The following is a 26,763-nucleotide window of genomic DNA, read 5'->3' on the forward strand; positions in this document are numbered from 1 at the left end:
AGTTATACAAGGGATGAACCCAAGCAGGAAAAATGCATCAATCTTTAAACCAATGAAACTGAAAAAAAGGTATTTTAATTTTTATATTGCATTTATTTGAAATATTCACATGCAACATTTATAAGCAATGCTAAGTGAATATTTCCTGAACCAAAAAACTATTAACATTCTTTTAATTCCTTTAGGGATAATTAATTTGAAACTATAATGTCCCTTAATGCCCCCTTGTGGGTGGTGCAAGGCTCATTTTGATGTGTAGAGTTCCCTGTGACCATCCCTGCTGATTTTCACACACAACCATCCTTCAAGTTTGCAGCAGATGATTTAAGGAAAAGAAAATGTGCGGTGAATTGCAGATGTGTGGATGAAAATGCTTTGTGGATGTCAGAAGTCAAGGGGAAAAAATTGTAGACTGGGTCTTGTTGTTGTTAGAATAGCGACGTTAGCTCAGATTGTCACTTGTAATAACCAAGAAATGCACAGTAACATGTTTGAACTCACAAAACCTTGAACCATGAGGCAGATGGGAGGAGGACCACCCTGGGTGCCACTCCTGCCAACTAAGAACAGGAAACCGAGGCTGCAATTTCCACAACCTCAACAAATTAGATTGTTGCAGATTCCAAAACTGTTTCCTGATCTGATGAGAGTTGATTTCACTCAGGTTTCAAACAACATGCAAAAAATGGACCTATACGACCTGGTATTCGCAGCTGTTGGTGGTGCAATGCCACACCGTCTCACCCATTCTGGGCACCCTTTGGACCTTAACCAGCCAAACTATTGCTCCCGAGCGTGTCCATTGCTGTCCATTGCTTCATGGCCACAGTGTACCCTCTTTCTGATGGCTCGGTCCAGTAGGATAAAACTCAAATTATCTCAAACTGGTTCCTTAAATATGAAAGTGAATTCCTGGTACTCTATTAGCGTCCACAATTCTCAGTCTGTTGCAGAATCTACACCAGATCTCAGTCTATGACACATTTTGGATGGTGTGGGACAGAAGATTCACATCGTGGATGTGAGGCTGACAAATCTGCTTCAACCATTCGATTCTGCCATTGAAATCTCACATGAATGTCTCAAACATCTTGTTGAATCTGTGGTAAAAAGAAATGAAAGTTCTTAAGGCAAAATGGCACCTAACTTGATACTAAACAGAAGAGTCAGAATATTCTTTACCTTTTTCAGCTGCATTGCAGCAGGATGGATCTTAGGCTTCAACATTAAATGCAGAGAGATAAATATGGCCAATGGGGCATTTTTGCTATAGCACACAGTATAATGATTAATTAAATTAACCAATAAAGCAATCATCATCACAATCAGCATCTGTAGGAACAGAATCAGTGCTATCAGGCTGCTTCTTTCTGCCCAGCACCATCAACAAAGATAAACCCTATCATCACCTCTCACCTACTCTTATATGTTACTTTTGTTTGGAAGGGATTCCCACACACAAACACACGCACACACACACACACACACACACACACACACACACACACACACACACATACACACACACAGAGCAGTGCTTGCTCCCATATGTTAGAGGGAAGTTGAATTTCAGAAGGATGGATTGAGTAACCTCCACAGAGCACAATATTATTTATTTTGGTGTCACTCTGCAGGTAATGAATTTGTCAAATCAAGGAAAGGGCAAGAACAACCGGGATCAACCCTGGGACCTCCCCAGACGTTTTTTGCATGAAGGTGGAGTCATTGGGAAGAGGAGAGGAAGTGAGATGAGAGGAAAAAAACAAAAGGAGCAGGACAACCGAAGAGAACAGATGGATTGTCTGACATGCAGCTGGATGTTTAGGTCCTGAGTCCAGTGTTTGCTGAACAAAACTCCTGAGGACAAATCAAGATTCATCTACTTCAAACAGGTTGATGTAAGAGAACCCATTTTTATTTTCGGGGGACATTTTTGTAAGGTTTGGCAAGCATTTTACTAGGATATTAAGGTTTTTCTCTCCTCTTTTACAACTATGAACTGCCTGGAAATTCAATGATCTCTCTGGAGCAACTCAGGATATCAATTTAAACATCACAGGCAAACCTGAAAGAACTGCTGATCACAAGGATAACCCTGGTTTGTTTCTGAAATCTATGACTGTTTTTTATTTATTTTTTTTTTTTTACAATAATCAGTTTGGAAATATCCAATTTTAATGCACAGACTTGGGTGTGTTTCTCAGGTTTTCCATATTCAAATTTAATTCAGTTGGATATCCTACAACTTTATGCAGGTGGTGAAAAGTTTGGACACTGCAGTGCGATCACCTCAGCCAGTCTGGAGTGTGGAGGGCTCCCCTCCCTGCCCTCGTAGTCTCTCCTCACCCCCAGCAGCATGTCCCAGGCTCTAAGGCTGCCTCTAGTCCTCCTCACAGCACACTACCATGATCAGATGGGCTGCTGGAGGGAGTAAGGCTGCATTTGCCTCGTTCTGCTCCTGGGCCGGCTTGGGGGCTTACTCTGGCTCCGGGACCAGCTTCCGATCAAGGTCATCAGGACTGCTTTCCTCTCCGACTTTCTCTGTGTTGGTTGCTCTCCTGGCTTTCTCCCTGTGCTTTCCTGCGGTTGCGTGCCGTCAGAACCGCAGAGACAGACTGAGGTCCCCCGACCTGGAAACATCTGGGGTTCCACTGAACATTTCAGAGAGCAAATTAATCTCTAGACCTAGAGCCACCAGGGGCCCGTCTGGACAGGCTGGAGGACCGCAGGGGAGGCATGTGCGCAGCTACAATCACCTCCAAGGGGACATACGTAGGAGAAAGTTGTTCTCTTTCCAGAAGTTTTTCCTGAGGATCGATAGGAATGGACAAGTCAATGGGACCAAGAGCAAGGATGACCCACTCAGTAAGTAAAACCTCTTAATATGTAAAGATAAAATCAGTGGGATTGGGAGCCAATTCTGAAGATGGGAACCTCATCATCTACATACTATTAATTCAGCGCTAAGGTTTAAAGATATGAAACTACCTGGCTATGATAAATAAAACATATTTTCCCAGGCTGCTGGTTTGACAGAAGAATTTTCAATTTGAGTTGTGCTTTTCTTTTAAACCAGACATCTCACTGATATCTCTCCTGTCCAAACACTCAGCACAATGATGGTAGCTCTCAGTCGGCTTAAAAAGGAGCAGGAGCAGATAACTGGGCCATTATGAAGCGGTCTTCACAGCCCAGGGTAAACAGCGTTGATAAGAGCCACAGAGGAACAGGGCTGGTGCAAAGGGGGGGGGGCACATGAATGTCAGGCTCATTGATATTTTAGGCTCCTTTTCTTTTTCTCTTTCTGTTGTCTCCCACTCACATTGCTCTTCTGCGAGCGCAGGTTGGAGTAAATTGCACATTCTCAGTCACATTTGGGACAATTGTTTGACTTTTTCCACTCTAAGAAAAGTGTCTTTAGAAGTGATTACACGTTGTTTGTTTCACTGGATCTGTCAGTAAGGCAGCATTCTCATTTGTAACCCAGCATTCCCATCGAGCTTCGTGTGTGTGCGCCTATCAGGCACCCACATTTTCCCCATGGCTGTGCGATCATAAAGCAGGAGATAATGATGCATGCTCTCAATTTTTTCATTCATGTCTTTCAGTTTGTGAGTTATTTCACCAGGAAAAACTTTAGATTTATAATATTATTAACAAGAAGGTTCCTGGCCAAGCGCAGAGCAAATTAAAACATCATAAGATACAGCCAAACAAAAAAATAATATTATGGCACAAGATAAAGTAATAAAAATAAATACCATTTGGCATTTATTTATTTTGGTGCTGTATATTATCTACATATCAGATGATATACAGCATCATCTTAGGCGGATGATGCTGCATAACATTGCACATTTCTGCAAACATGTGACACCTGGGCTGTCATATGTTTGTACATACAAACAAGATGTTTGTATATTTCTTTAAAAACAGATATAGTAACGTAATTTTCTCTAATAGTTTACTGCAAGAAAATGCAGCTTTATGACTTCAATGAAAAATAACAACAGATCACGTAGTGTTATTTTGGCCTAAACAGGTGTCAGGGATCCCAAATAGGTCTCAGAAACAAAATAAATAGTAATTAATACTACATTTTGACACAATTACAGTGAAGACCAAAAATGTTTGAATCTGACATATCGATGATGACAGGACTATGACGAGAGTTTGTGATGAAGGAATCATGTAAAGTACGTTACCCTAGTGAAGCAACATCAAGAAACTTGCAGACACAAATCTTTACTTATACTTCTGTCCCTCTGTCACATTATTGTTATCTTCTTTGCAATTCTGTAGCAAATTATTAGGCTGGCTTGGATTTTTTTGGGACATAATGTTTAGGACAGTTTTGACAGTATTTACACAATTGTGACTCAAATATTTCTTAAGTATAGCTACTCTCAATCTCTTGTTACACTATGCAAGTGGGTTGGATTGGAGATTCAATCATCTTGGGATGCCAAATGCTTGAAACTGAAAGTGAAACTGATGCAATAATATATTTTCAGAATAACTCAGCTAATATTTATCTGACTATTTACTTGTAGCTCATTGACGTTTCATTTCCAGATGGACATTTGATCTTGAACACTGGAAAAAAAATGGTTATTTATGACACTGTAGCAAAAAATATTCAGCCCTGTCCAGATAAAGTGGAACTTTGTGAATTTCACACTCCTGATCCCAATACGCATTACCATTAAAGCCATTAAAATGCACCATGAAAAGCATAAATATTTGACTTGACAGCTCACTAAATTAGCTTTCTTAGCCTCAGAAGACACTAAAAATGGGCTTTCACAGAACTTTACCTTTCTGTCAACTTTTTAAAATGAAGCTTAAAATATTTAGAATTATCTATTCAGATTCCTAAATATTTATACAAAATGCTAAATCAAACTCTGAACCCTAAAGAGCAGTGATGGATAGCACAGAAATCGTAGTTTTGAATTAGAAAACATGTTAATTATTTTACATTCAAAAATAACTCAGCAATATTAAAATGTTGTTTTAATAAGGTGCGGATTCGACAGCTTGTCATCTGCAAAACACTTTAAATGACACATGCACACGTTCAAACGTGCTCTTCATTTTCCCAGTCTTCCAGTCGCACAGTCAGCGTATATACGAAGCTTTACTTCTCCTCTTGGAAGAGCCTGACCACACATTCAATCAAAGTGACTAAAGGGAAATAGCATGGGGGAAGCAGAATGTCAGGGGAGATGTTTGTTTGGACAAGGTCATGACAGAAGAAACTTTATTGAAGTGATGCCTTTACTGCTTACCTTTGTTAGCAGTTTCTTTTAAGTCGTAAAACTGGAGTGGTGCAAGGAAGTCTGACGCAGTTTTTTTGCGAATTTACCTTATGTTTGTTTGGAGGGTGAATTGCTTCTTTGTCTTTGTTTTTACTGAATCAAAATAAAGATTCAGTAAATCTTTATTAATAAAGACTTTTTTTTTTTTTTTTTTTTTTTGAAAAGTCATTTAGTCTTCACCAGGGTGGGAGGTGAAAGGGAGATCCTCTAGAGGTACAAGTTCATGAATAAGCTGACTGAACGTCATTGTAGCCACATCAAAGGTGTGCATCTTCTGTATCAATGGTGGTGCCATGAACAAGCTGTGTCCTAAGGGGGTCTAGGGACACTGTGTGTGGATTATTTACCATGTGAACTATCAGGTTCACATGGTAAAGAATACTACACAACAGCAGCTTCAGTCTTCTTTTTCTGGCCCCTGGGGCTAGGCATGATCCCAGAAACGGCGTCTTTTGTAGAGGACCCCTCATGATCTCTTGAAGTGACAAGCAGGATTTTCCTACCTATTCTGCTTACAAAATGGTAAGCATTGGTATATTTGGTCTATTTTAAATGGTGCGTTGGATGTGCGGATATTTGGTTTCAAGCGTTGCAGTTGACTCTGCAGAGACCCAGCTCTCTCTGTGTTACAGAGCCAGTATCCAGCCTCCCACAGATTTATGGGGATGCCAGTGTAAAACTGTCCCACATGGCTTTCCAGCCCGCCAGGGGCCTGTGCAGAGGTTACAGAGGCAGTGAGAATGGGAGGGAGATAAAGTCCTAAAGTCAGCTAAGTAGCTATCTCCACTGTCTGAGTGTGTAATTAAAATATCTATGATTCACAGCTGACTTCTTTTATATTTATAGGCAACTAGTAAGTTTAAGTGATGAGTGAAAGATTGCCAAATAAGAGCCAGTCTAACGCCTGGTGGTGAAACAGTTTAGCTCATTATCCTTGATGGTGTGAGAGGGGGAGCCTGTCAAGATTGAGTGTTAGTGTATGCATGGGATGTAGGCCATGTGTTCAGCGCACTTTGCAACGTAGCTCATGAAGTGTGTATGTGTGTGTGTGTGTGTGTGTGTATGTTGTTTTCTAGTTGAATGCGCTGGATGCACACTGATCTTTTTTTAATCAAAGCAAATAAAGACAGTGGTCTTCTGGGTGTCTGAAAAAGGACACATAAAACTTTTCATATGGGTCTCAAGTGAGGCCATTATCAACTGTTTGCTCGGTCTGCGCAGGTTTTGTTAAATGTTTTTTTCTCATCAGAAACAGGTCAGGAAAAAAAAAAATAGTTGTTGAAATGGAAGATTTTTACGGTGGCCACCGTAGATTTTGCTATTTTGAGGACAAATTCAGATGAGCAAAAAAATTGCATTTTGAATTTATTTTCATGTTTAAGATAAAAAAAAGCAAAAGATCAATTGAAAAGAAACATGAGAAATGTTTGTATCTCCAAATATTATACTGTGACTGCAGGAAGGGCTGTTTTTCCCTGCATTACTCAAAGATGTTGTCCCACATTTCTTTAACAGTAGAACAAATATAGATGGTCAAGAACATGTAAAACCTGTAAAAAAAAATAGTGGTATGAGTGTTACAACTTAGATATACGTTCATATGCGCCGCTGCTAGAAAATTTACACAAATGCTCATTCAAATTTCACAGCAGTGATCCTATAATACAAGAATGATATCTGGGGGTGACAGGGGAACAGGAATATGAGTTCATCCTGTAATTGGTGGGTTGCAGCCTGGCTTCATCTGTCTTAGTCATTGTGTCCTTGGACAAGCTACTTCACTGCCCTGCCTGCTGCTGGTGGTCAGAGGGCCCATTGTCTCAACTGCATTGCAGTCTCGCTTCTGTCAGACTGCCCCAGGGCATCTTTGGCTACAGTCTATAACAACTTAGTAGTTATAATACTTGTGAATGTGTGAATGAATGTAGTGTAAAGCACTTTGGAATCCTCTGGGCTGGATGAAGCAAAATTACAGGTACAGGACATTTTCTGTTTACCTCATATCATTTTGTGCTATGCAAACGTTCTATTTGCGCTGATGTAGATTCACTCACCTCAGCATGACGAATACTTTGAGATGCTCCAACTGATGGGAGTCTGAATACTGTCTTTCAACTAATATTAACCATTTGGCTCGATTCATAGACGGAGTATAGAGCCTTCACTCTAAGCGGTTGAGGTGATCATTAAGTTAGAAAAAAAATTATTAATAAATAAGATGTTGGCATCATGGCACATTAATCTGTCCTGATGAATTTATTTATATATATGTATAATGCTTAACTTTCTTCCCTGGCTGGTTAGATTAGACAACAACACACTGGTATCATGGCAACCTAGTTTTTTTTTGTTTGTTTTTTTCCTGACACAGTTGCAAATTATACATTTTCCACCCTAAAGCTGACTTTTACATACTTGGCAAGATAAGAAGCAGTGTGAAATCAACCTTTGGGTGAAAAAAAAAAAAAAAAAAAAAAAAGAAAAACATCAAAATGCTACAAGCTGCTAAGTGCAACAATTTTGTTTTTGGCATACCACTGTGGAAAAAAATCCCACCTTCAGTTCCTACTGGCTTAATCTGTTTCACAACCAGCATGTAATTAGGTGCTGTAATTCCAAACAGGAAATGCATACAATATTCAAAGGGAAAACAAAAGCCACAATATATAAATTTCCGTCTAGATAGCCTCTTAAAAATGGTAGTTATTGGTTATTTTCCTCCAACATTTGTAGAAAAGCACATTCACCTGCTACATTTTCTTATGCATGTGCATGCCGAGTGTGTGTGTGTAGGTGTGTGTGTGTGTGTGTGTGTGTGTGTGTGTGCATGCATGTGTGTGTGCACATTAGCACGCGTGCGTGTGTGTATATACAACCTGTCTCGCCCCTGCCTCCGGTGGCTGACTTTGATCAGTGATCATTACAGCCTTTCTAATCCTCACTCCACCCCCAGTCTCACTGTCATGGCTCCTCTGTCCTCCTCTGTTCTCCTTCCTTTCATCCCTCCCATGTTTACAGAGCAGCCAGAGACTGCCATAGATTGTCTTACATCCTCACTCCATACCTGACATCCGATCCCTTACAGAAAACCAGCTCCACTCAGATCTTCAATGGCCGTTGTGTCACAGTCCCCACCACCGCCTTGTGGCTTCAGACCTCACAGCCCCGAGGTGCCACCGTTTGAACTAGAAACTGATACAGCCAAGACCTCACGGACAAGGAGGGAAGTTGCTGTATATTTAAGAGGGGTATTTGTTCTTTTGGAGGGGGTGGTGGCACACCTGGATTCTCCACTGTCCACTCATGTACACGGCTGGAGACCTCAGGCAGAGGAGAGTGGGAGCGACAGTGGACCAGAGCGCCACACAAACAGTCATCAGACACAGACGGGACTGCAGATCTGATCAAAGGATGTCATTGACTCTCCGGAGTTCACGCCCCCACGCCGGTCTCCGTCTGTGTGCGTGTGTGTGTGCGTGTGCGTGTGTGTGTCTGCGTGTGCCTACACATGGATGCTTATCGAGATAAAATAACGACAGCTCACAGGAAGTGGGGAAAGGAAGTCAGGGAGGGCGGCAAGAAATCAAACATGTCATGGGAACCAGCAGGACTCTCTCACAAACACACACCAGCAGCAAAACACGAGACAAGTGGGCTCTGTGGTCAGAGGACACATTAGGAAGTTATATCTCTCTGACCTCTGATACTGAGACCACACAAATAATCGTGGCTGTCTGCAGGAAAAACACACGCTTGTTACCCCAGGTATAAATTAACCCCTCTGCCAGCCTATGAGAAACCCAAATTATTTGTGTAGCCTAAATACCAAACAGAGCATAAACAGCCAGAGATTCTCTGTGGAATCCACCTATTAATTTTCCAACAAAATGACCTGTGCAGCTGGAATCTGTTACGCAGGTGTAGGCTGTAAACTAACTTTATAATATCACCAAAATGATAAATGTGCTCAGGAATAATTGTAACCTTAAAAAGAACTCCCACATATTCCCACATGTAAATGTACTGCACTTTGAAGGTCACTAGTCATTCAGATCCATGGTCCTGAAACAAGTAACGCTGCTGGTATTTGGGCTGCCTGAGGCGGTACTCCAAAACCTTAATAGTACTTATTTACAAAAAAAGATATGCATAAACTAATAGTGATGTACGGTGGATAAACACAGGCAGCATAAAAGATTAGTCAGAGTCAACCCCAGGTGTGAGCAAACACTGCTGCTCTGGGCCCAGAGGATAACAGGGCACTGCCAACACTGAATTATGGTAAAGAATATAAATCTAAAACACTCTGTTTCTGAAATCCTGTTTTTCAACAATAAGCAGATTTTTTAATCTGCTCCCAAGTTTTCACATAAAAAAATGTCCTATTTTCTTATTATTATTATTTTAGAATTTTTCCTTATTTTCAGACCTACTTAAAACTTGTTGTTGAAATGATGGTACACTGGACACAAGCAGAACATGAAATAATCTTATCTGCACAATCTTTTTACAGCTGTCACCATCTATTTCTTCTTTTGCATTATTTTACTCTTAACGCAATTTATAGAAAATGTATAACTTTATGTCATGATTTTATTTTATCCATCCATTTAAATAAATAATGGGAAGTCACCGTAGAAGTGACTTATATGAGGGTCACAAAAATCATTGCTGCTATACAATTAATGAAATTCATTGTCACCTCGCTAGTTTATGGATGTCCAAAGGTTACACAATTAAACGAAAAGAATGAATCTGTCAGTTTTGGGTTGTGGTGGGGACAAAAAAAAAAATCAAAATTAATGAATAAATAATGTATAAAATAAAATTGTTTTCATTATAAAACATATTTGTCTTATTGGCAAAAATTCTACATATTAATTTCCTCACATATTTAATTATTTCATGGTTGTTTGCTAGTAAAGTCTGAAAACTAGTTGTGTTAAAGTCCAAGAGTACAAATAATGAAGCTGGAAATTTTTTAAAGATGATCTAAATGCTGCAAAATCTCAAATCACATTCAAGTCATTCAAATGCTTGTAATTGAGACAATTTACAATGGATTTCTCTGTATTTTTTCTTTCAAACGTCAGCAACACACTAAAGAAGTGTGTGGAAAACAAAATAAGTATATGGGATGTGCAGATCTGAATTTGACGTCATCTTGTAAATGTTCCAGCAATCCAGAGATCCTTTATGAAGTCATGGTGCATGCAAGGGGATTGTTTGTTTATTTTGATAATCACCATATAATGATGTAACCTTTTTTTTGTATTTCTTAGGTATTTTGGAAATCACATCAGTGGAAGTGGGAGTGGTGGCCATTAAAGGGCTGAACAGCAACTACTATCTGGCCATCAGCAGGAAAGGAGAGCTGTACGGAGCGGTTAGTATCCAAGTCAGAGGTCAATCTGAATGCTCCACAGAGACAGATAGTGTTAGATTGTTCGGTTTTTATTGCGGGCAACCTGATCTTTACCTCCATGCCAGTTGGATCAAATCCACAATCAGGCCTGTGGACACATGCAGACCTGCAGGAGAGCTATGCAATCACACAGCTTGTCCAAAGACAAAATGCAGAATAGGGCAAAGCATGCAACATCCATCAAATTAGTGGTTTGGGTGTTTTGAAGTGAGATCCTGTGAAGGTATTGTCAACAATAGTTCTCTTACCTCCAGTAGAACATTGCCAGATTGCTGTGAGCTTGTAGGAGATGAAATGATTCACAGCATGGTGTTATCCATCATACTGACCCTTTATCTCAGCTGCTTTTCGCCATTTAAAACAATTCAAACAAATACAAATAATCATAGAATTTTATCACTCATGAAACCTGAGTTTGCTCCTGGTTTCTTAGATGATTAATGCCCATGTTAGATTTTGTAGATAATTCCAGTGTCACTCAGAAACAACCAAAATGGAATGCTAATGAAAATAAAATATTCTTTTAAACCTAAATCTGCCTTAACTGGTTATATACATTTGGTGATGACATAATTTAGTTATTAGTGACTTTTAGGACAACTTACTTTACTGAGGAGTTGATAATGTATATTTTATGTTATTTACTTGTTTGGCCAACATAATAACAAACTTAATGGTGTTTGTGAAGATGCAGATGGTTAATGTCCATCGTTTGTACCGTGCATCACGAGATGCACGATTCTGCTTGAATTATTCTAAATTACTAAAATAAGTGAAAATGTGTTGTTTACTGCTTAAGGAGTTTTACTTTTCAACACACAATAATCTCACAGGAATGCACTTCCTGTGAGATTATAGACTGGCAAAACCTAGTTAATAACTTTGAAACATAGTGTTTTATAACAAAAATTGATCTGTGCTGGAAAATGACCCATTTTTCACCTCGTCTGACATAAGCATTCTTCTGATTTTGCAGAGAGAGTTTGGTGTCGACTGCAAGCTGAAGGAGCGCATCGAGGAGAACGGCTACAACACCTACGCTTCGGCTGAGTGGAAGAACAAGAAGCGGCAGATGTTTGTGGGGCTGAACGTCCATGGGAAGCCGCTGAGGGGAATGAAAACCCGGAGGAAGAAAACATCAACCCACTTCCTTCCAATGATGGTGTGAACCAAGGAGCCCACCTGGAGTGGAAACAGATACACAGAGCACTGGACATGAGAGGTTTTAAATACCAGACAACCATGAATCAAAGACATGCGTTGAAAAATCTCTCATTTGGGAAAAGAAAAAGGCACTAACACTGTTAAACGACGTGAACTCTGATTTGGTTGAGATTGCTTATTTCCTTTAGGTGAGAGATGTTAATCTGAGTTTTGAGTGGCACCCAAGGCAGGGGTCATCTTTATTTTTTTACTGTGCCAAACAGTTTGAAGCTGAAGTCTGTGGACAACAGAGAAAGTACTATCCAAGCTAGATGTATCGAAATATGGTATTTATAATCCAACTTCTCCAGAGAGGCAGGGAACAAGGTCTGGCAGAAAATGGCAAAGGTAAAAATCAGATTATCATGACAGCATGAAATATTAAGAATTAAAGCACATTTAAAATAATTGTTTGATACTTAACCACTGAGTTTTGGCTGAATTTTATTGATTTATTTATTTTTGTGAGATATTTAACTGGAAAGAACACCAGCAATCCTCTGCGTTCTACTTTTTATAGGATCTCTCTATCATGTGAAAATAAAACTACGATTCTTCTCTGCAGCAGTGTGGATGTTTGTTCCTTCTCACACAAAGGGCACAGAAAGCTGCAGAAAAAAAAAAAAAGCAAAGTATCAGCACATGTCCTGAGAAACACTGGCAAGCATTCAGGTCAGAGTAGGTCTCATTCTTATCTGGCTTAGTCTGAGGTAGGGAGGGACAAATAGCAGTCATTAATGCTCGGCCAGATCCTCCATGTGGGAACCATTCTGCTAATGATTAGTTCCCAAACAAACAGGGAAACAAACCACAACAAAATCGCGGGGAGTCAACTTCCCCGGTGTGACCTGTAGATATTGACATCATTTCCTAATGTCATCCCATTTCTGCAGCAACAATTCCTGATTGTGGAACAGATAGAAATCAACTACATTTTATAATAATAAAATAAAAATAAAATCAACTTTGTCACGCTTATCCAGATCCTCTATGCAAAGGAGGTTTAAGGAGGAGGATCTGAGTGTGTGTGAGGGAGGAGAAAAAAAAAAAGAGATATGACCTGCGTCTGACCGCCCACTTCCCTCAGCAATCATTTACAAACACACTAATCAATGACAGCTGTCCTGATGGCAGATGAAAAGACTGTGCGGGGAACATTAACACCACAGGCTTCCGGGCCTCATGTTCTCTTATCCTGCCTTTTCGAGCATCTATCTCTGCACAGACAGTTAGAAAAAACAGAGGAGGAGGAGTGGAAGAGGAAGACGGAGACACGGAAGAAGGACAGACAGACGCAACATCTTCCTTCTGAAACTCTTCGTTGGTTCCTGACTAGAACAACAACTAGAAAGAAAACATCAATCTGAATTTCTTCTCTTAATCTTTGGAGAACACAAAGATACAGTATGTGTTTGAGGTTGAAGCTAAATTTCTAAGCTTCCAACTTCCACCTCTGGAAGTTGGACATTCCTCATTTAAAAAAACGACTTTCATATATTTTACTCAGATTTTTAAGTTATAGACTGGCAAAACGTAGTTAATAACTTTAAAGGGGATTGTACTTAATCCACTTTATTTTTGATACCCTTAAACTAAAATCACCTTTGATCTGGTTTCTTTGAGGAAAACCAACAGCAAGGACACCAAGCAGTAGGAATGAGGATGAAGTCACGTAGACGTTTAAAGCAGAGTTTGTCTGAAATCTATAAATGCTAATATTAAGGCACCAAGACAGAACAGCTAAATCAAGAGAGGTCAAGCTAAATAAACTGAAAGATCCAAAAAAGGGAGTATTAATTGGAAAAGCAGCCAAGAGACTGAATGAGTTTCTCCAGACAGCCACAGCTCAGTGAGGAAAATCTGCTGACTAAACATTAAAGTATTTAACAAATCTGATCAAATATGGATTAGTGGCAGAGAAAAAAGATGTAGTGGAGAAAAAATCCTTAGAGATCCAATTTGCTGTTTAACACAAGGCACAGCAAACCTGCAGAAGAAGCTCTGGACAGATGAGACCAACCTTTTGGCTTAAAGTACTGTGTGACAGGAAAGTAGCAACCGTACATCACCCTTAACACACAATCTCTATTCTAAAGCATGGCAAAGGAGCCTAATGCTGTGAAGACATTTTTGTTTGTTTGTCTGTTTCAGAAAATACAGCAAAACTGTTGATGGAATAATGGAAGACAGAACAATCCTGGAAGAAAACCTGCTGCAGACGTGAGCCTGGGGTGGAGGGTCACCTTCCAGCAGGACTCTAATCCTAAACATTCAGTTCAGGTGTCTCAATGGTTTAATAAAAGTCAGGATGTAAAGTAAAATTGGATTCTGAATGAAGACTTGAAAATTGATGTTTACTGCTACTCTCCATTAAATGTGACTGAGCATGAGGAATTTCGCTGAAAAATGAACTGATGTTCCAGTCTGTTGATGTGCAAAGCTGACTGACTCACCCCAAAAGACTAGCAGCTGCAATACCAGTAGAAGGTATACCAGTAAAAGGTACTGGCATGCAAACATTAGTTTTCCATCTGCTTCATAGAAATGCACTACTTATGAGTCTACCACTTAAAATCCCAGTGAAATACATTAACATTTGTGGTCGACTCATGACAAAATAGAAGGAGGTTATTACTGATTCATAATTTTTTTAAGTCTTTTTGAAAAATGTTTATTTCCGTGATAAAACCAGAACCATCCATTATTTTTTCTGGAACCTAAACGAAGGTGAGTTCAACCATCTGAGAATTACAATATGGGCAATTTAATTTTTTTTTATTAAAGATAAAACACATATGAAATGAAACTATGGGTGGTGAATGGTCATGTGATTGTCCTGCACTGAGTACGGTATCAGTTCCTGCTATATGTGCAAGTTGCTGTTTAGAGGAGGATTTGTCTGTGATTTTGGATCATTGCCCTGATGCAGAACCAAAGTATTCTTGAACTTAACATCATAAAATGACAGTCAAACGTTCTGCTTTGGGATTTTCTGGAGAAGAGTCATTATGGTGCTGACCACTCTGGGTATGATGTTCTTTTTGACAATTTCATATCAAATGTAACATGACACACGCCAGACAAAACACACACCAGGCAAAATACACTTCACATTCTATATTTTCTCTCAAAAGTCTCAGAGATCATCAAGATGTTTTTATCTGAAAATGACCAGCTTGTTTTTTTCTTTCTTTCTTTTTCTTTTTTTTTTCAGAATTTGATTTTACCTGAGAAATCTCCAATGGTTGCTATTTCTGTCTATTCTTTTTTTTTCCTCAATATTGAATTATGTACATTGACCATAACTCAGGCAAGAGAAGTCTGCAGAGACAAAGATGATGTTCTCATTTTTTTCTGACCTTCAGGTGAGTCAGCAGTTCTCTATTGGAGTAATTTGGGGACTTTGACCTCCTTTTAACCTTTTCTCTATTTGCAGATAGTGTGATGCTGTTTGTTGCCTTTTTGTTTATTTTTAGCTTACTTCAAGTTGTCATAGCAGTTCTGTTTAGGTAACCAGTCTGACTATAATCAGACCTGGGTGTGGACTGGAGCAGTGAGGTTCATTGCTTCATGATTTGACAAGAACCACGGTTGCTATTGTTGTTGTTGTTGTTTTTTTCACACTGGGCAAATTTGGTCTGCATAACTTTTGTCTCTTAATAAATTGTATCATCTCTTTAAAAACTGCATGTCGAATTTCCTCAGGTTATCCTATATTTAGAGTAAAATGGTGCTTTGTTATCTGAGAATCCTCCTTCAGTCCCCAAAAATAGAAGAAATCTGTATGGGGGCAATTTTATTGTTGAAACTTCAGCAGCTGCTCTTTGTTTATTTCCAAATCAGAATTTTATTGAAAGGTTTAAATCGTGAGATTATATAATGGAATATTAAATTAGCTCATTTTTTCCAGATCCCGTCTCTAATCTGTTCAGATTTTGCATTTATTGTTTCGCGACCTTCATGTTCCTGTTTTATGCTTTTCATAAAATTTTACTCAGCTTCATGTTGCTGGGGAACCAATACAATAAAAGCAGTTAATGATGAAGTGAGTAACCAGCCAGGGAGAACCTCATCCACACACAAATCCCAGTCATTCGTCATCTTCACATTCTCAAGACCTGTGAATGTTTGAACTCTCTCCAAGAATCTGGAATGGGGAGAAAACAGCAGCAATACTGGAATAATCTTTTATCAGAGTGGGTCTCTGAATTTGCGGCTCAGGCATTCTCTGTAGCATAATGCGATCCAGCTTTGGGAAACAAGTGGAAAATGCCTGGAGGCCAAAAACAACTAATGAATGCTTACGTTGGGATGTCTGGTGCAACACATGTTTGGAGAAGGCTGCTACTGAGAGAGGTCTGATGAGAGGTGCTTAATTCCATAATCTACTTATTCTGTGGTGGAAAAAATGTGTTACTGATCTCAAACTTTTGGCAGTTTAAAAAGCTGAGATGAGTTTTATCATCACGAAAGTCTATTTTGGAAACTGTTGAAGTTGCAAGCCAACAACAACTAACTCCATGGAAAACGAGGACAGATTGGTCATGCCTTTGATATTTATTGAGGAAATTTGTTTTGTTTGTTTTTGTTTTTGCCTTCTTTTAAAGAACTGTGCATAGACATTTTAAAATGGGGTATTTTCTTACTAAGGCAATAAAAAAAAGTAGAAAATATCAACTGTAAACATTAAAGGAAGCTTTCTATCATTTTGAAAATTCAAAAGAAGACTGAAAATATGTACAAATGACATTTTCAAATGAATCCCTTTTTTGCATTGATGAAAAACACAAGTCGTCTATTGCGTCACATTTTTCTTTTATTTATTTGTTGTTAAATCTAATTTGTATTAGTTAAAAACAATCATCAGCTGGATCTATAGATAAAAAACAACTACTTATTTAAAGTGGAATGAAAAAAAAAACAATATTCAATTTGGTCTATGTTCTTCTTTGTTCTTTTAAGATTTCCATCTGAAAAAGTTTTTACTTCAGAGACGAGTCAAATGAAAGGTGGGGGGATAAATGTGTATTGTATCTTTTTTAATGGATAATAGATATAATTTAATTTGCATAAACTTTTTAATAGATAGTTTCTGTAGGTCGGTTATGGCATAAATTATTATCATAAATTGGAAAACAGGACATTTCAAGTAGATGAGATAAAATTATTTATTTCAGTCAAGATGAACATTTTAGCTATTCTAACTACCAGCTATCCTAGTAACAAAAAAATATTAAAGATATCTTTAATGTTTTTATTTCTTAGGAAAAGCTAAGTTTCCCTATAAATGTGATGTATTTGCTTTGTATATCCACCAGTACATTAACAGTAGGGGAAATAATATTTTGGATGTCTTAGTAGAACTTATAGCATCAATGTTATCCGTAGTGAAAATTTGGAAACATTTTGAAATGATCTAATTCCAATTTTAATCTCAGATTTTTGAGAGAAAAAAGTCCGATTTTTTTCTCAATTGCCACAATCTCTTCATTCCTTTCTAAATATTTTTTTAGTTGGAAGAAATAATCTTGATAATTGCAGTCTAAATAGGTCTAATATGCAGCCAAAAAAAATGAAAACAGAAACTTAGATCTTTATCTTTTTTGAAGCCTCTCCATAGATACTTCTATTAAGAAAAAAATTGTAGGTATGAAAGTGATTTGATTATTTCTTAAAACTAATTGCCATACTGAACTTCCACTCCACGCCACTAGAGGAAGACACTTTCCTTTTGACCGATAAATAAGTCATGGGCAGCAAGTTTGTTGTGAAAGGAAGTAGTATGAAAAGTTATGCTGCTAGCTTACAGCCGATCAGAAAAAGGCCACTATGAAAGACAGATAGAACAGGTGTTACAGTGATAACACATAAACACTGGTCGATAAAGCCGTGGGAAACAGTCTATTTTAATCCCTCGCATATGCTGTTTTGAGGCTCGACTACAACAAGCAGTCATGAACGAGAATTTTGATCGAGCTCCTGGAGCCGGGAGAAGCCGTGGAGCTCCTGCGGATCCCGCGCTGGCAGTTAACGCCAGAGATGGTGACGCCAAAGCCTCGGTGCTCAACCAGAGAGAGCCGCTGAGGCAGCCGCGATCAGTCCCTCCTTTCCCGGAGAGCAGCATCAACGCGACCGCTGGATTACCCGGAGGAGGTGTGAGCTAACATGGCTAATGTAGCTACTTTCAGATTCGTTTCGTGCAAAATGATATTTCGAAATACTTCATGAAGGATATATCTGTTCGCAAAAATACTCTGTCAAACATTTGAGGCCATTTGATTATTCTTGACCTAAATCCGAAGCTGTTGTTATTGCCCCTTTTAGGTTGGAGTTGCGACATGTTCTGTTATTTTATGGTTGCTAATACGCAGCTAATAAAAGCTGTTGCTCAGCTGTCGCACCTTTTTAAGTGTCAACAGTGAGGCTGCTTACAAAGCCGAAAGTTATCTGAAGAGCTGCTAACTGCTAATATGAAGCTAACCTAATGTCATGTTGACAACACTGAGCACATGGTTTTCCTTAAAAGATGGGGTGGTTTGCTTTACTTAAAAGAAAGATTAAAAAGTAGCAGTGCTATCGGCATGTGGCTTCCCAAGAGACATATCTTTTTTTTAAATTATTATTTGTTTATGAAAGATCATACTTGGAACCAAAAATGCAATTTTTTTAAGGAATAGTTGCAGGAGACATTATCTCTGACAGATTTGTTTATTTATTTTTTGTTAAAGAAGTGTCCAGTGTTTTATTTATATATATATATATATATATATATATATATATATATATATATATATATATATATATATTCTTTGATATATTCTTTGTCTTTTTGCAGAATTTTTCAAGGAAATAATATAGAAAGGTCACTAAAGCAGACTATATAATCACACTAAATATTCAGACCAATTAGGACTTAAAGAGGTTGGATGTGGTTATAAGATTTCTCTCTTCACATTTCAAGTGTATTTATAAATCGTGACCAAAAAAGAGTCTGACCCAATCACAGTACCAGATGTGATCACACAGATGCATGTGCCGTGTTTCAAATCAGTATGAGTACCCACTGAACTTTTTCGTATTTTAGTCGACAAATCCTGTACCTTTGTATAGTATTGAATACTGGTAGATAGAGATAAACCTGCCCTGAAAGAACACCTTCCTTCCCCTGCAACACACAGAGGTGCAGACAGTGCTGCTGTGTTCATATTGTTACAGTACCACAGTTAAGAACCCTTGTTATTTTTGTAGAGCAAGCAGCTTCCATTTTATATTTTGCTGTTACATATTTGTTTCTGCTTTCAGATTCTCGGACACTTGGCAGCCCTCTACAGAGCGTGAGCCCCGGCTATGCCTCTGTCCCCAGAGGGAGTAACGATGTGGACTCTGTGGTCAGGACATCGACGCTTTCAGCTAGTGCTCCAGAGTTTGTTCCCTTTGGGATGAGCTCATATGAAGTAAAGGAAACTTTTACCCCAAATTTTTGTTTTTTTTTTTTTTTTTTTTTTTTTGCTTTTTTCTGTATAGATACTCGGTCTTTTTTTTATTTAATTTTTTTGAACAAGTTTAAATTTTTGTTAATTTGTACTTCATGAATTTGAATTAAATATATTGTTTGAACGTGCTACCGCTTATTACTCCTGGTGTTGACATTTTTTATATTTCTTAATTGTTTTTTGCTTAGGAGCTGGGGTATTATGATGACAATGACAGCTACAGTGAAAGCTACTGCAGCGACTCCTCATTGGCTGATACAGTCACAGATTTCCTTGCTCACCTAAGCTCCTCCCCTGGCTCCTTCGAGTACGACGTCGAAGAGATCACCAGTATGCTTAATTCCTGGGTCACTACAGAAGAGCTGCTGAAGGAACTGGTGGAGCTGATCTTTACGCAGGTTTGGCAACATTCAGTTTTCTTCTTCTTTACAGACTCGGCTTCTCTGTTAAGACATTGATATGCATGTATTTGGGGTAACTTACCCAGTTTTTGTCTCTTTATCTCAGTCTACTGCCATCCCAAACTTTTCCTACACCGGAGCCAGGCTTTGTAATTACCTGTCCCATCACCTCGCCCTGAGCCCACAAAGTGGAAACTTTCGTCGATTGCTTTTGCAACGGTAAATGTATTTTTGTTTCTGATGAATTTTAACATTGCCAAAACTGAACCTAGATGTCATCTTGAAATGAAATCAGGATATGTCGTTTTTTTACATGTCTAATATTACAAAAAGATGGGGGAGATGCTTTGATTAGAAATAATTTTAGTAACACAGAGCAAAAGATAAATCTTGCATAGTATGTAATTGTTTATATCATTAACATAGATATTTTTTTGTTTTTCTGCTGTAGATGTCAGACGGAGTACGAACAAAGAAACGTAGCCATACGAGGAAGTCCAGAGGCTCAGAAGAAATTTCACTCCTTTGTGTTATTTCTGGGGGAGTTGTATCTAAATTTGGAGGTAGGAACACGCTTCTTTTGCGTCGCTGTATTTACATTTCTATTTTAAATGTCATTGTCATTATAAATGTGCCTTTTTAATGATGTTTCTTGTTTAGATTAAAAGTGGAAAAGAAGCTCCGAACAGAGCAGATATTCTCCTTTCGGCTCTCAAAGACCTGCTGGAAACTCTGCTTTCACATCCTGTCGATGCAAATCTCATCTGTGCCGTCAAGCTGCTAAAGGTTTCAGAAATATCTTCGACATGTTTTTGGAGATTTTTTTTTGTTGAGTGAAAGTGTTTTTAGTGTTGCGTGTGGCGCTTCAAAGGGACATAAGCATGTTTTTGGCTTTTCAGTTGACGGGTTCAATCCTGGATGACGCCTGGAAAAAGAGTGGGAAACCACACATGGAAGAACTGGTCCAAAGAATCGAGACTATTCTCCTGGACGCTACATGCAGCAGGTGTGTATATTACCTGTACCTCAAAGACTTGTATTTATATTTGAAAGTTATATAAGATAAATCTACCAGTATACCTGCAACTGATGGTTGAAGACCACCTAAATCTTTGAAAGAACGATTTGTTTGAGGTATTCGTTTTTTTTTTAGGTAATCTCAGCTCCATATTTGTTTTTAAAGAGCACATGTCTGTAACAAGCTGGGCATCAGTTAGCAGCTGGGAGAAGCTCAGCAGTACAGGAGGACGGTGCTCTGAACGTCTTCAGTAAAACCGTTTAACTGGTTTTCCTCAGGGACGTGAGACAGATGCTCCTGAAATTAGTGGAGCTGCGATCCAGCGACTGGGGCAGAGTCTCTGCTGCTGCCACTGCCAGTAACGCCACACCAGACAACGACCCCAACTACTTCATGGTCAGTGTCGAGACTTAATGTCAATATCGGCTTTTATTGTTTGTTTGATTTGTAGACAATCTCCAGTTTTTGTAAACCCGCTAAGCTGCTGATGCTGATTGTTCACGGAATAAATGGCTTTTCTTTTCTGGTCTTCCTGTTGTGAGTGGTAATTAAATATTTATACAAAGACAAGAAGAAACAACACACTGAGAGAGAGAGAGCGATTGCTATAAAACAGAGTTTTGCGCATATTTTACTGAGTTTACCAAAAGGTTACCTGAATCTTCAAAATCCATCACATTCCATGACAGAGATGAAGAACTTAACGGATAACTTTGATTTACTGCGTTCAGCCTTCCTGTTTTCTGCTGAAGTCTCAGTTTTCCATTTTGGCAGCTTAAATGAACATCCAATTAAACAAATACAAAAATACAGGTTGCTTTTAAACAGCCTCACACATTTTTGTTTCATCTGACTTTTTTATTAAACAGTGACACCAAAAATAGCTATTTTTGAGTCTTTCTTTAGTAATAGAAACCACAGCAAAGAGTGTTTTTTGTCAGCAACCCGATAGGTTAGGTATGAGGCGTTTACTGACCGGAAAAAAAATCAGGATGTTCAGTTTCAGACTGGGTGATTTAGCTGAAGTTCTACATCTTCATATGCCTCTTCCTCGGTTGTTCTTTTTGGTTAAGTGTTTTGTGTTTTGCTCTTCAGAATGAACCGACCTTCTACACTGAGGACGGTACACCCTTTACAGCAGCAGATCCTGGTGAGTGCATGGATCAGTTCTCAAAATATGCAAAACCTCATTATAACCAAAACACCAAAAGTAATCAAATGTTTTATGGTTTGCTAATATACACATGGTAAGCCCCATAAATGGTGTAAGGTTGAATGCTTAAGGTCAAGTTTAACTATGTCCAATAAGTCCTGATCCTCAAAGTGCTTCACAAATAGCTAAAATAAATCGAATACATGAGAGGAATGCAATAAACAATTCAATAATACGATTAAACCAGACATTTACTTGTACATATTTCTTCTTGCTTTTAATATATGCTGAAAATGGATGGGAACTATGCAAAATTAAGTGTTGAAGAGTTTTGCTATAAAATTTGTATGGCAGCCCTGCTGTTGATTTTGAACAACACTGATCGCTACCAAACCCAAATGATTAGACTCACAAGTTCTCATTTGGACAATAATAATTATTATTTCTTAAGTGAATTGAGCATTTTTACTCTAGGTGTATTTATTATTTCTAATAAACAATAACTCGGACTCAGCGTGGCGCTTCTCTTCTGCTCACTTCGCTTTAGCACAGTCACACTTCTGTCTCAGTCTCTGTTGTGCCTGAAAGTCGCTCTGTCGGTTTTCACAGAATACGCTGAAAAATATCAAGAGCTCCTGGAGAGGCAAGACTACTTCCATGATGCTTATGGTGAAAACGGCAATGAAGAGTAAGTAACCTTTATTGATATAAATGCGACGCTAGTTCAGATCCTTTCAGCTAACTGGTTTGTTCAGACAGAAGTTTACAGATGCTTGTGAGGGTGAATGCTATACTCATTTTGGGATTCTGATCATTTATTTGATTCTTTCTGCATTTAAAGTAAACTTGCAATAAATAACTCCACCCTCAGGTCAGCAGAGGGTCAAAATCAGATATACAGTCTCGGATAGATGCGTACAAACTTACTTTTGTTTGGATAAATGTTCTTTAGCAGATTTCAGAGAAGCCACACTTTTGTAGAAATCAACCAGCTTGTGTCAGACCAAGATGCTGCTCTGGTGCAGGTTTCTTTAGCGTACCGGTTCTTGGGAGTCGTCTGATCAACAGTTTGCATTGACCTGGAACGATAGAACACAGCGTTCCTTTCATCAGTTCACACGTTGTTGCTTCTTTCCTGTTCAGCATGTTTCTTGGCAAATTGCAATATTTTCAGCACAGGTAACTGCACTGTTCAAACGGCGCTCTAAAGGTTTCATCCTGCCTGTTCATCTTTGGTCATGTGACTGTGAGGTAACATCACCAGACACATGAAGTCACATGACCGACTGTAAACCCGTGGGCCCCTAAGCTTGACAAATGTTTCCAAGTGACCCACAATGCAGCAGAGTCTATCCAGCCTCAGATCCAGTTTAGTCAGCAGCTGAGTGTCAAAGGGCTTTAGTCGCTGCCATTCCCCCTCCCAAAACTGAGTCTGCGACCCTGTTTTTCTTTGTTTTGCTCAAGTACTACTTACTTTTTGTAACAAAACAGTTAAAAAGGCATATTTTGGAATCGGTGTGTCTTAATTGATTTATTATTTTTGCAGGTTCGACATCGAGGACGAGATGGATCCAGAGATCGAAGAAGCGTACGAGAGTTTTTGTTTAGAGTCCGAGATGAAACGGCAGCAATGACACGACCGGGGTTGTCAGTGACATTTAACAAGAATAATACTGTACTCTTCCAAATTGCATTACAAGAATGTTGAAAAGCAAAGGATAACTAACATCAGGATACACTCACATCTTTTATTTTCCTGCGAACAAACCCTCTTTTTAACAAAGAGCTGTTTATAGTTGCACTTCTGAAATTTCCTTCAGTCTGCATTCATTAGAAAGTGGGACAATCAGTGGGATAGCTGTTCAAAATGTTGACTACTTCTTCTCTTATTTTTGTTTTGCTGTTTGGAATTTCCTCCCGGAGCTGCTTTTCTTTTCAACCAAATGCCAAGAGGGAAATAGTGTGCTGTGGACTTATTTTTAGAGTTAAGACTTGAATGAAAGATTTGTTGTTTTTTTTTTTTTTTTAAATATGTTCGTATTTTCTTAAATACCAATTATTGCCACGCATCATACGGTAATCCATTCTCCTTGTTTAAAAATGCACTATTGATGGGTGAGGCAGACGTTTTATTACATATCCGCATAAAGTACAAAGATGATGCAGCCTTTATCTCCACTGATGCGATATGGCGCATTGTAAAATTGCCAATATTAAATATTTCCACCTGTTTATCTGGCTGAAGTTCTTTTGAAACACGCCCAGATATTTAGGAACAGTTCTACATGTTTGCAACAGCTACAAATATGTAAAAGTTGTTTTGCATAGAACCTCATTTAAAATTTTATTTTCTTTTAAATACCTTTCTAAGTTGCACCATAGGAAAACCTGTAGGAAACGATCCAGAGTTTTCTGAATGCCGTTCATTTTAAATAGTTGATTCCGTGAATATCTGATCAAATATCTACACATCCTGCACGTTTTGGCGACGTGGCCCAAATTCTTGGTCAGCTCAAGACTGAAAGACTGTTTACCGGCAATCCACACATAACATGTAAACGAATGTTGTTTTATAGTTTGTACATATTATTTATAGTAATGTTTGCTTGCAATAAATTCTTTATAATGTGGGCTGTTGTCTTGTTCTTAATTACCTTTTCTTTAGTCATTTGAAAGGTAGATTAAAATGTCTTGAACTACAAAGTTCAGATTTATATGATGACGACCTTGGCCAAGGTCTCTTTCTGGTGAAATACAGATTTAAAAGAAAGTGTGCCAGACTTCCAGTATAAGAACTTACAGCAGTAGGATGTGTAATGTTTATTAATTCATGGCTGAATCTTAAAACATTTTTGGTTTGAGACGGTAAAAAAAAAAAAAAATAATAATTTTTAAAAAATTTTTGAAAATGTGCATGTTTACATTTCAAGGTTTCAATGGCACCTATTTTCTTTGTTCTAGTCAAACACTGCCACCTGCTGGCAACAAAAGTTAGTGACGTCCTCTCCAAGCGATAATGTCTTTTTTTATGTTTGAGATCAAACATTATTTATGTCCATGCATGGTATTTTGCTTTCTGAGTACTCCTGCTTTCACAAACATGTCTGTTCTCTGCACATTATGCAGGGTGTAAGAGATCACTGAGTTTATTTTAATTGTTTTTTTTTTGTTTTTTTTCCTGGCAGGAACGTGAGTTTTAAGCACAATTTGTACATTTATAACAGGGTAGCGGTTGGACCCGTTCCAAAAGGTTAACATTGGCCTTTTTTTCAATCAGTCCCAGTTAACACAAGTCCCTTTGGAGCTCTGCTGGGTTTAAGGAAAGCTGCACATTTGGGCATGTTGGAACACCTGTCTTAGTCTTTCTTAGAAGTGATTAAATTGTTGAAATCATGGTCTGTTTTTCTCCCCCAGAGGAAACAGCTCCAGCTTTTTGGTTATCTTTGCCTTTGATTGGCACAAAAATGTACTGCTGACATAAAGGGTAGTCTGACGATGCACATTTTAAATCAACATGCTTTATTTATTCTTCCTTACAATAAAATCTAACATCTGATCTGTCTTGTTTTCCCTCTGGCATGGAGCCAACCTGTGACAGTATGTCTGGGATTATTGTCCTGTTGGAAGAGAAAGTTCTGTCCAAGAGTCAACCAAATCCAGGAACCACCACATGGCAGGGCGGCAGGGGTAATGACCCAATCATAACCCCTGTATGTTTGTTTTGTCAAATCCAGGTGCCAGTTTAGCTTTTGGACAGGCAGTGTGCTTGAAGCTGTATATTTAATTTTCACTTTATATGGATTAAAGAAAATCCATAATAATTCCAAACTTGTCCGCCAATGCTGGTGATGCAATCAGCACTCTGAAAAATAACAAAACACTAAAAGTCCAGAATTAATGCCTTGCACCAGCACCAAATTGACATATAAACAAACGAAAATACAAAAATTAAAAACTCTCATTTATGCTTAAAATAGACGGAGCCCAATATATTCTTGGTGTTTAGAAGTTCAAAGCACAGCACAGCTCTCTTCCAAGAGAACATTTGTGGCTTGTTGTTGAGCTAAGAGGAATGTTATTCTCATCTTCCTCTCAGCAAAGCCGACCGCTAAAAATCCTCAAGGCCTCTTTATGCCAACATGACAGCTTTCCAAACATAAACCAATGCAGAGACAAAGGAATGCATTCTCTTTTAATAAAGAAAGGAAATTGCAAAACAGCTTATAAGCCAACATGGTTCCATACAGCAGCAGACATGCAGACTGGAAGGTTTTCACACTTATTATGTGCCATTGGGACTCTTCCATGCAAGCAGAAGAAAACAGAACCGTTTTCACCCTCAGTGATCTCTGTGTGGCAGTTAGGTCCACTTCTGCAAATGTGGGGGAATCTTTTTTGCTGCTTTCAAAACCAATTTCTAAGCAATGCCGATGGTGAAATGTTCATATGTGGTATAAAGTTTCATCAAAATATTTTTTCTTTTGAATTTTAAATCTATCTTGTCTACACTGATTTACCGTAATCAATGTAAGATACAATGGATTAAAGTTAAATGTGCACATCTGTCAGTTGTTACAGTTTTTCTGGAACCCTCACCCTCATGTCTGTCTTCAATTTTTAAGCCAACATGCAGAGGTAGTTTGTCTAAACCACAGAGCATATAGGGCTTACTGTTGTGCTGCAGTGTCTTATATAGATGTTCTCATTCTAAAAACAGAACCAAAGGGGAGTTACATGTGAATTCATGCA

General features: G+C 38.4%; 2 protein-coding genes across 3 annotated transcripts; both read left to right on the forward strand.

Moving 5' to 3' along the window:
* Window positions 1-1,784: 1,784 nt before the first annotated feature.
* LOC106962835 (fibroblast growth factor 10-like) lies at window positions 1,785-12,511 on the forward strand. Its single transcript, XM_015057473.1, has 3 exons — window positions 1,785-2,865; window positions 10,604-10,707; window positions 11,723-12,511. The coding sequence occupies exons 1-3, from the start codon at window positions 2,406-2,408 to the stop codon at window positions 11,912-11,914; spliced, it is 756 nt and encodes a 251-aa protein (XP_014912959.1). The 5' UTR covers window positions 1,785-2,405; the 3' UTR covers window positions 11,915-12,511.
* Window positions 12,512-17,704: 5,193 nt separating this feature from the next.
* paip1 (poly(A) binding protein interacting protein 1) lies at window positions 17,705-24,645 on the forward strand. 2 transcript variants are annotated; one of them, XM_015057478.1, is made up of 12 exons: window positions 17,705-18,102; window positions 19,252-19,403; window positions 19,631-19,840; window positions 19,950-20,062; window positions 20,295-20,406; window positions 20,504-20,629; window positions 20,743-20,849; window positions 21,140-21,257; window positions 21,957-22,011; window positions 22,624-22,702; window positions 22,894-22,896; window positions 23,561-24,645. In XM_015057478.1, the coding sequence occupies exons 1-12, from the start codon at window positions 17,904-17,906 to the stop codon at window positions 23,646-23,648; spliced, it is 1,362 nt and encodes a 453-aa protein (XP_014912964.1). In that variant the 5' UTR covers window positions 17,705-17,903; the 3' UTR covers window positions 23,649-24,645. The 2 variants fall into 2 exon arrangements, with proteins under 2 accessions (XP_014912964.1, XP_014912966.1); XM_015057480.1 differs by lacking the exon at window positions 22,894-22,896 and having other exon boundaries at window positions 17,706-18,102.
* The last annotated feature ends 2,118 nt before the right edge of the window (window positions 24,646-26,763 follow it).

This window comes from Poecilia latipinna, unplaced genomic scaffold, assembly GCF_001443285.1.
Source record: "Poecilia latipinna isolate Pla-1442-1.1 unplaced genomic scaffold, P_latipinna-1.0 Scaffold1466, whole genome shotgun sequence".
Taxonomy (NCBI): Eukaryota; Metazoa; Chordata; class Actinopteri; order Cyprinodontiformes; family Poeciliidae; genus Poecilia; species Poecilia latipinna.

Bases quoted from the DNA above. Each gene is read 5' to 3' on its own strand.
- LOC106962835 (XM_015057473.1), top strand. From the start codon at position 2,406: ATGATCAGATGGGCTGCTGGAGGGAGTAAGGCTGCATTTGCCTCGTTC. The intron at 2,866-10,603 runs GTAAGTAAAACC...TGTATTTCTTAG, and splicing joins GAGCAAGGATGACCCACTCA to GTATTTTGGAAATCACATCA. The intron at 10,708-11,722 runs GTTAGTATCCAA...CTGATTTTGCAG, and splicing joins AAGGAGAGCTGTACGGAGCG to AGAGAGTTTGGTGTCGACTG.
- paip1 (XM_015057478.1), top strand. From the start codon at position 17,904: ATGAACGAGAATTTTGATCGAGCTCCTGGAGCCGGGAGAAGCCGTGGA. The intron at 18,103-19,251 runs GTGTGAGCTAAC...TTCTGCTTTCAG, and splicing joins CGCTGGATTACCCGGAGGAG to ATTCTCGGACACTTGGCAGC. The intron at 20,630-20,742 runs GTTTCAGAAATA...TTGGCTTTTCAG, and splicing joins GTGCCGTCAAGCTGCTAAAG to TTGACGGGTTCAATCCTGGA.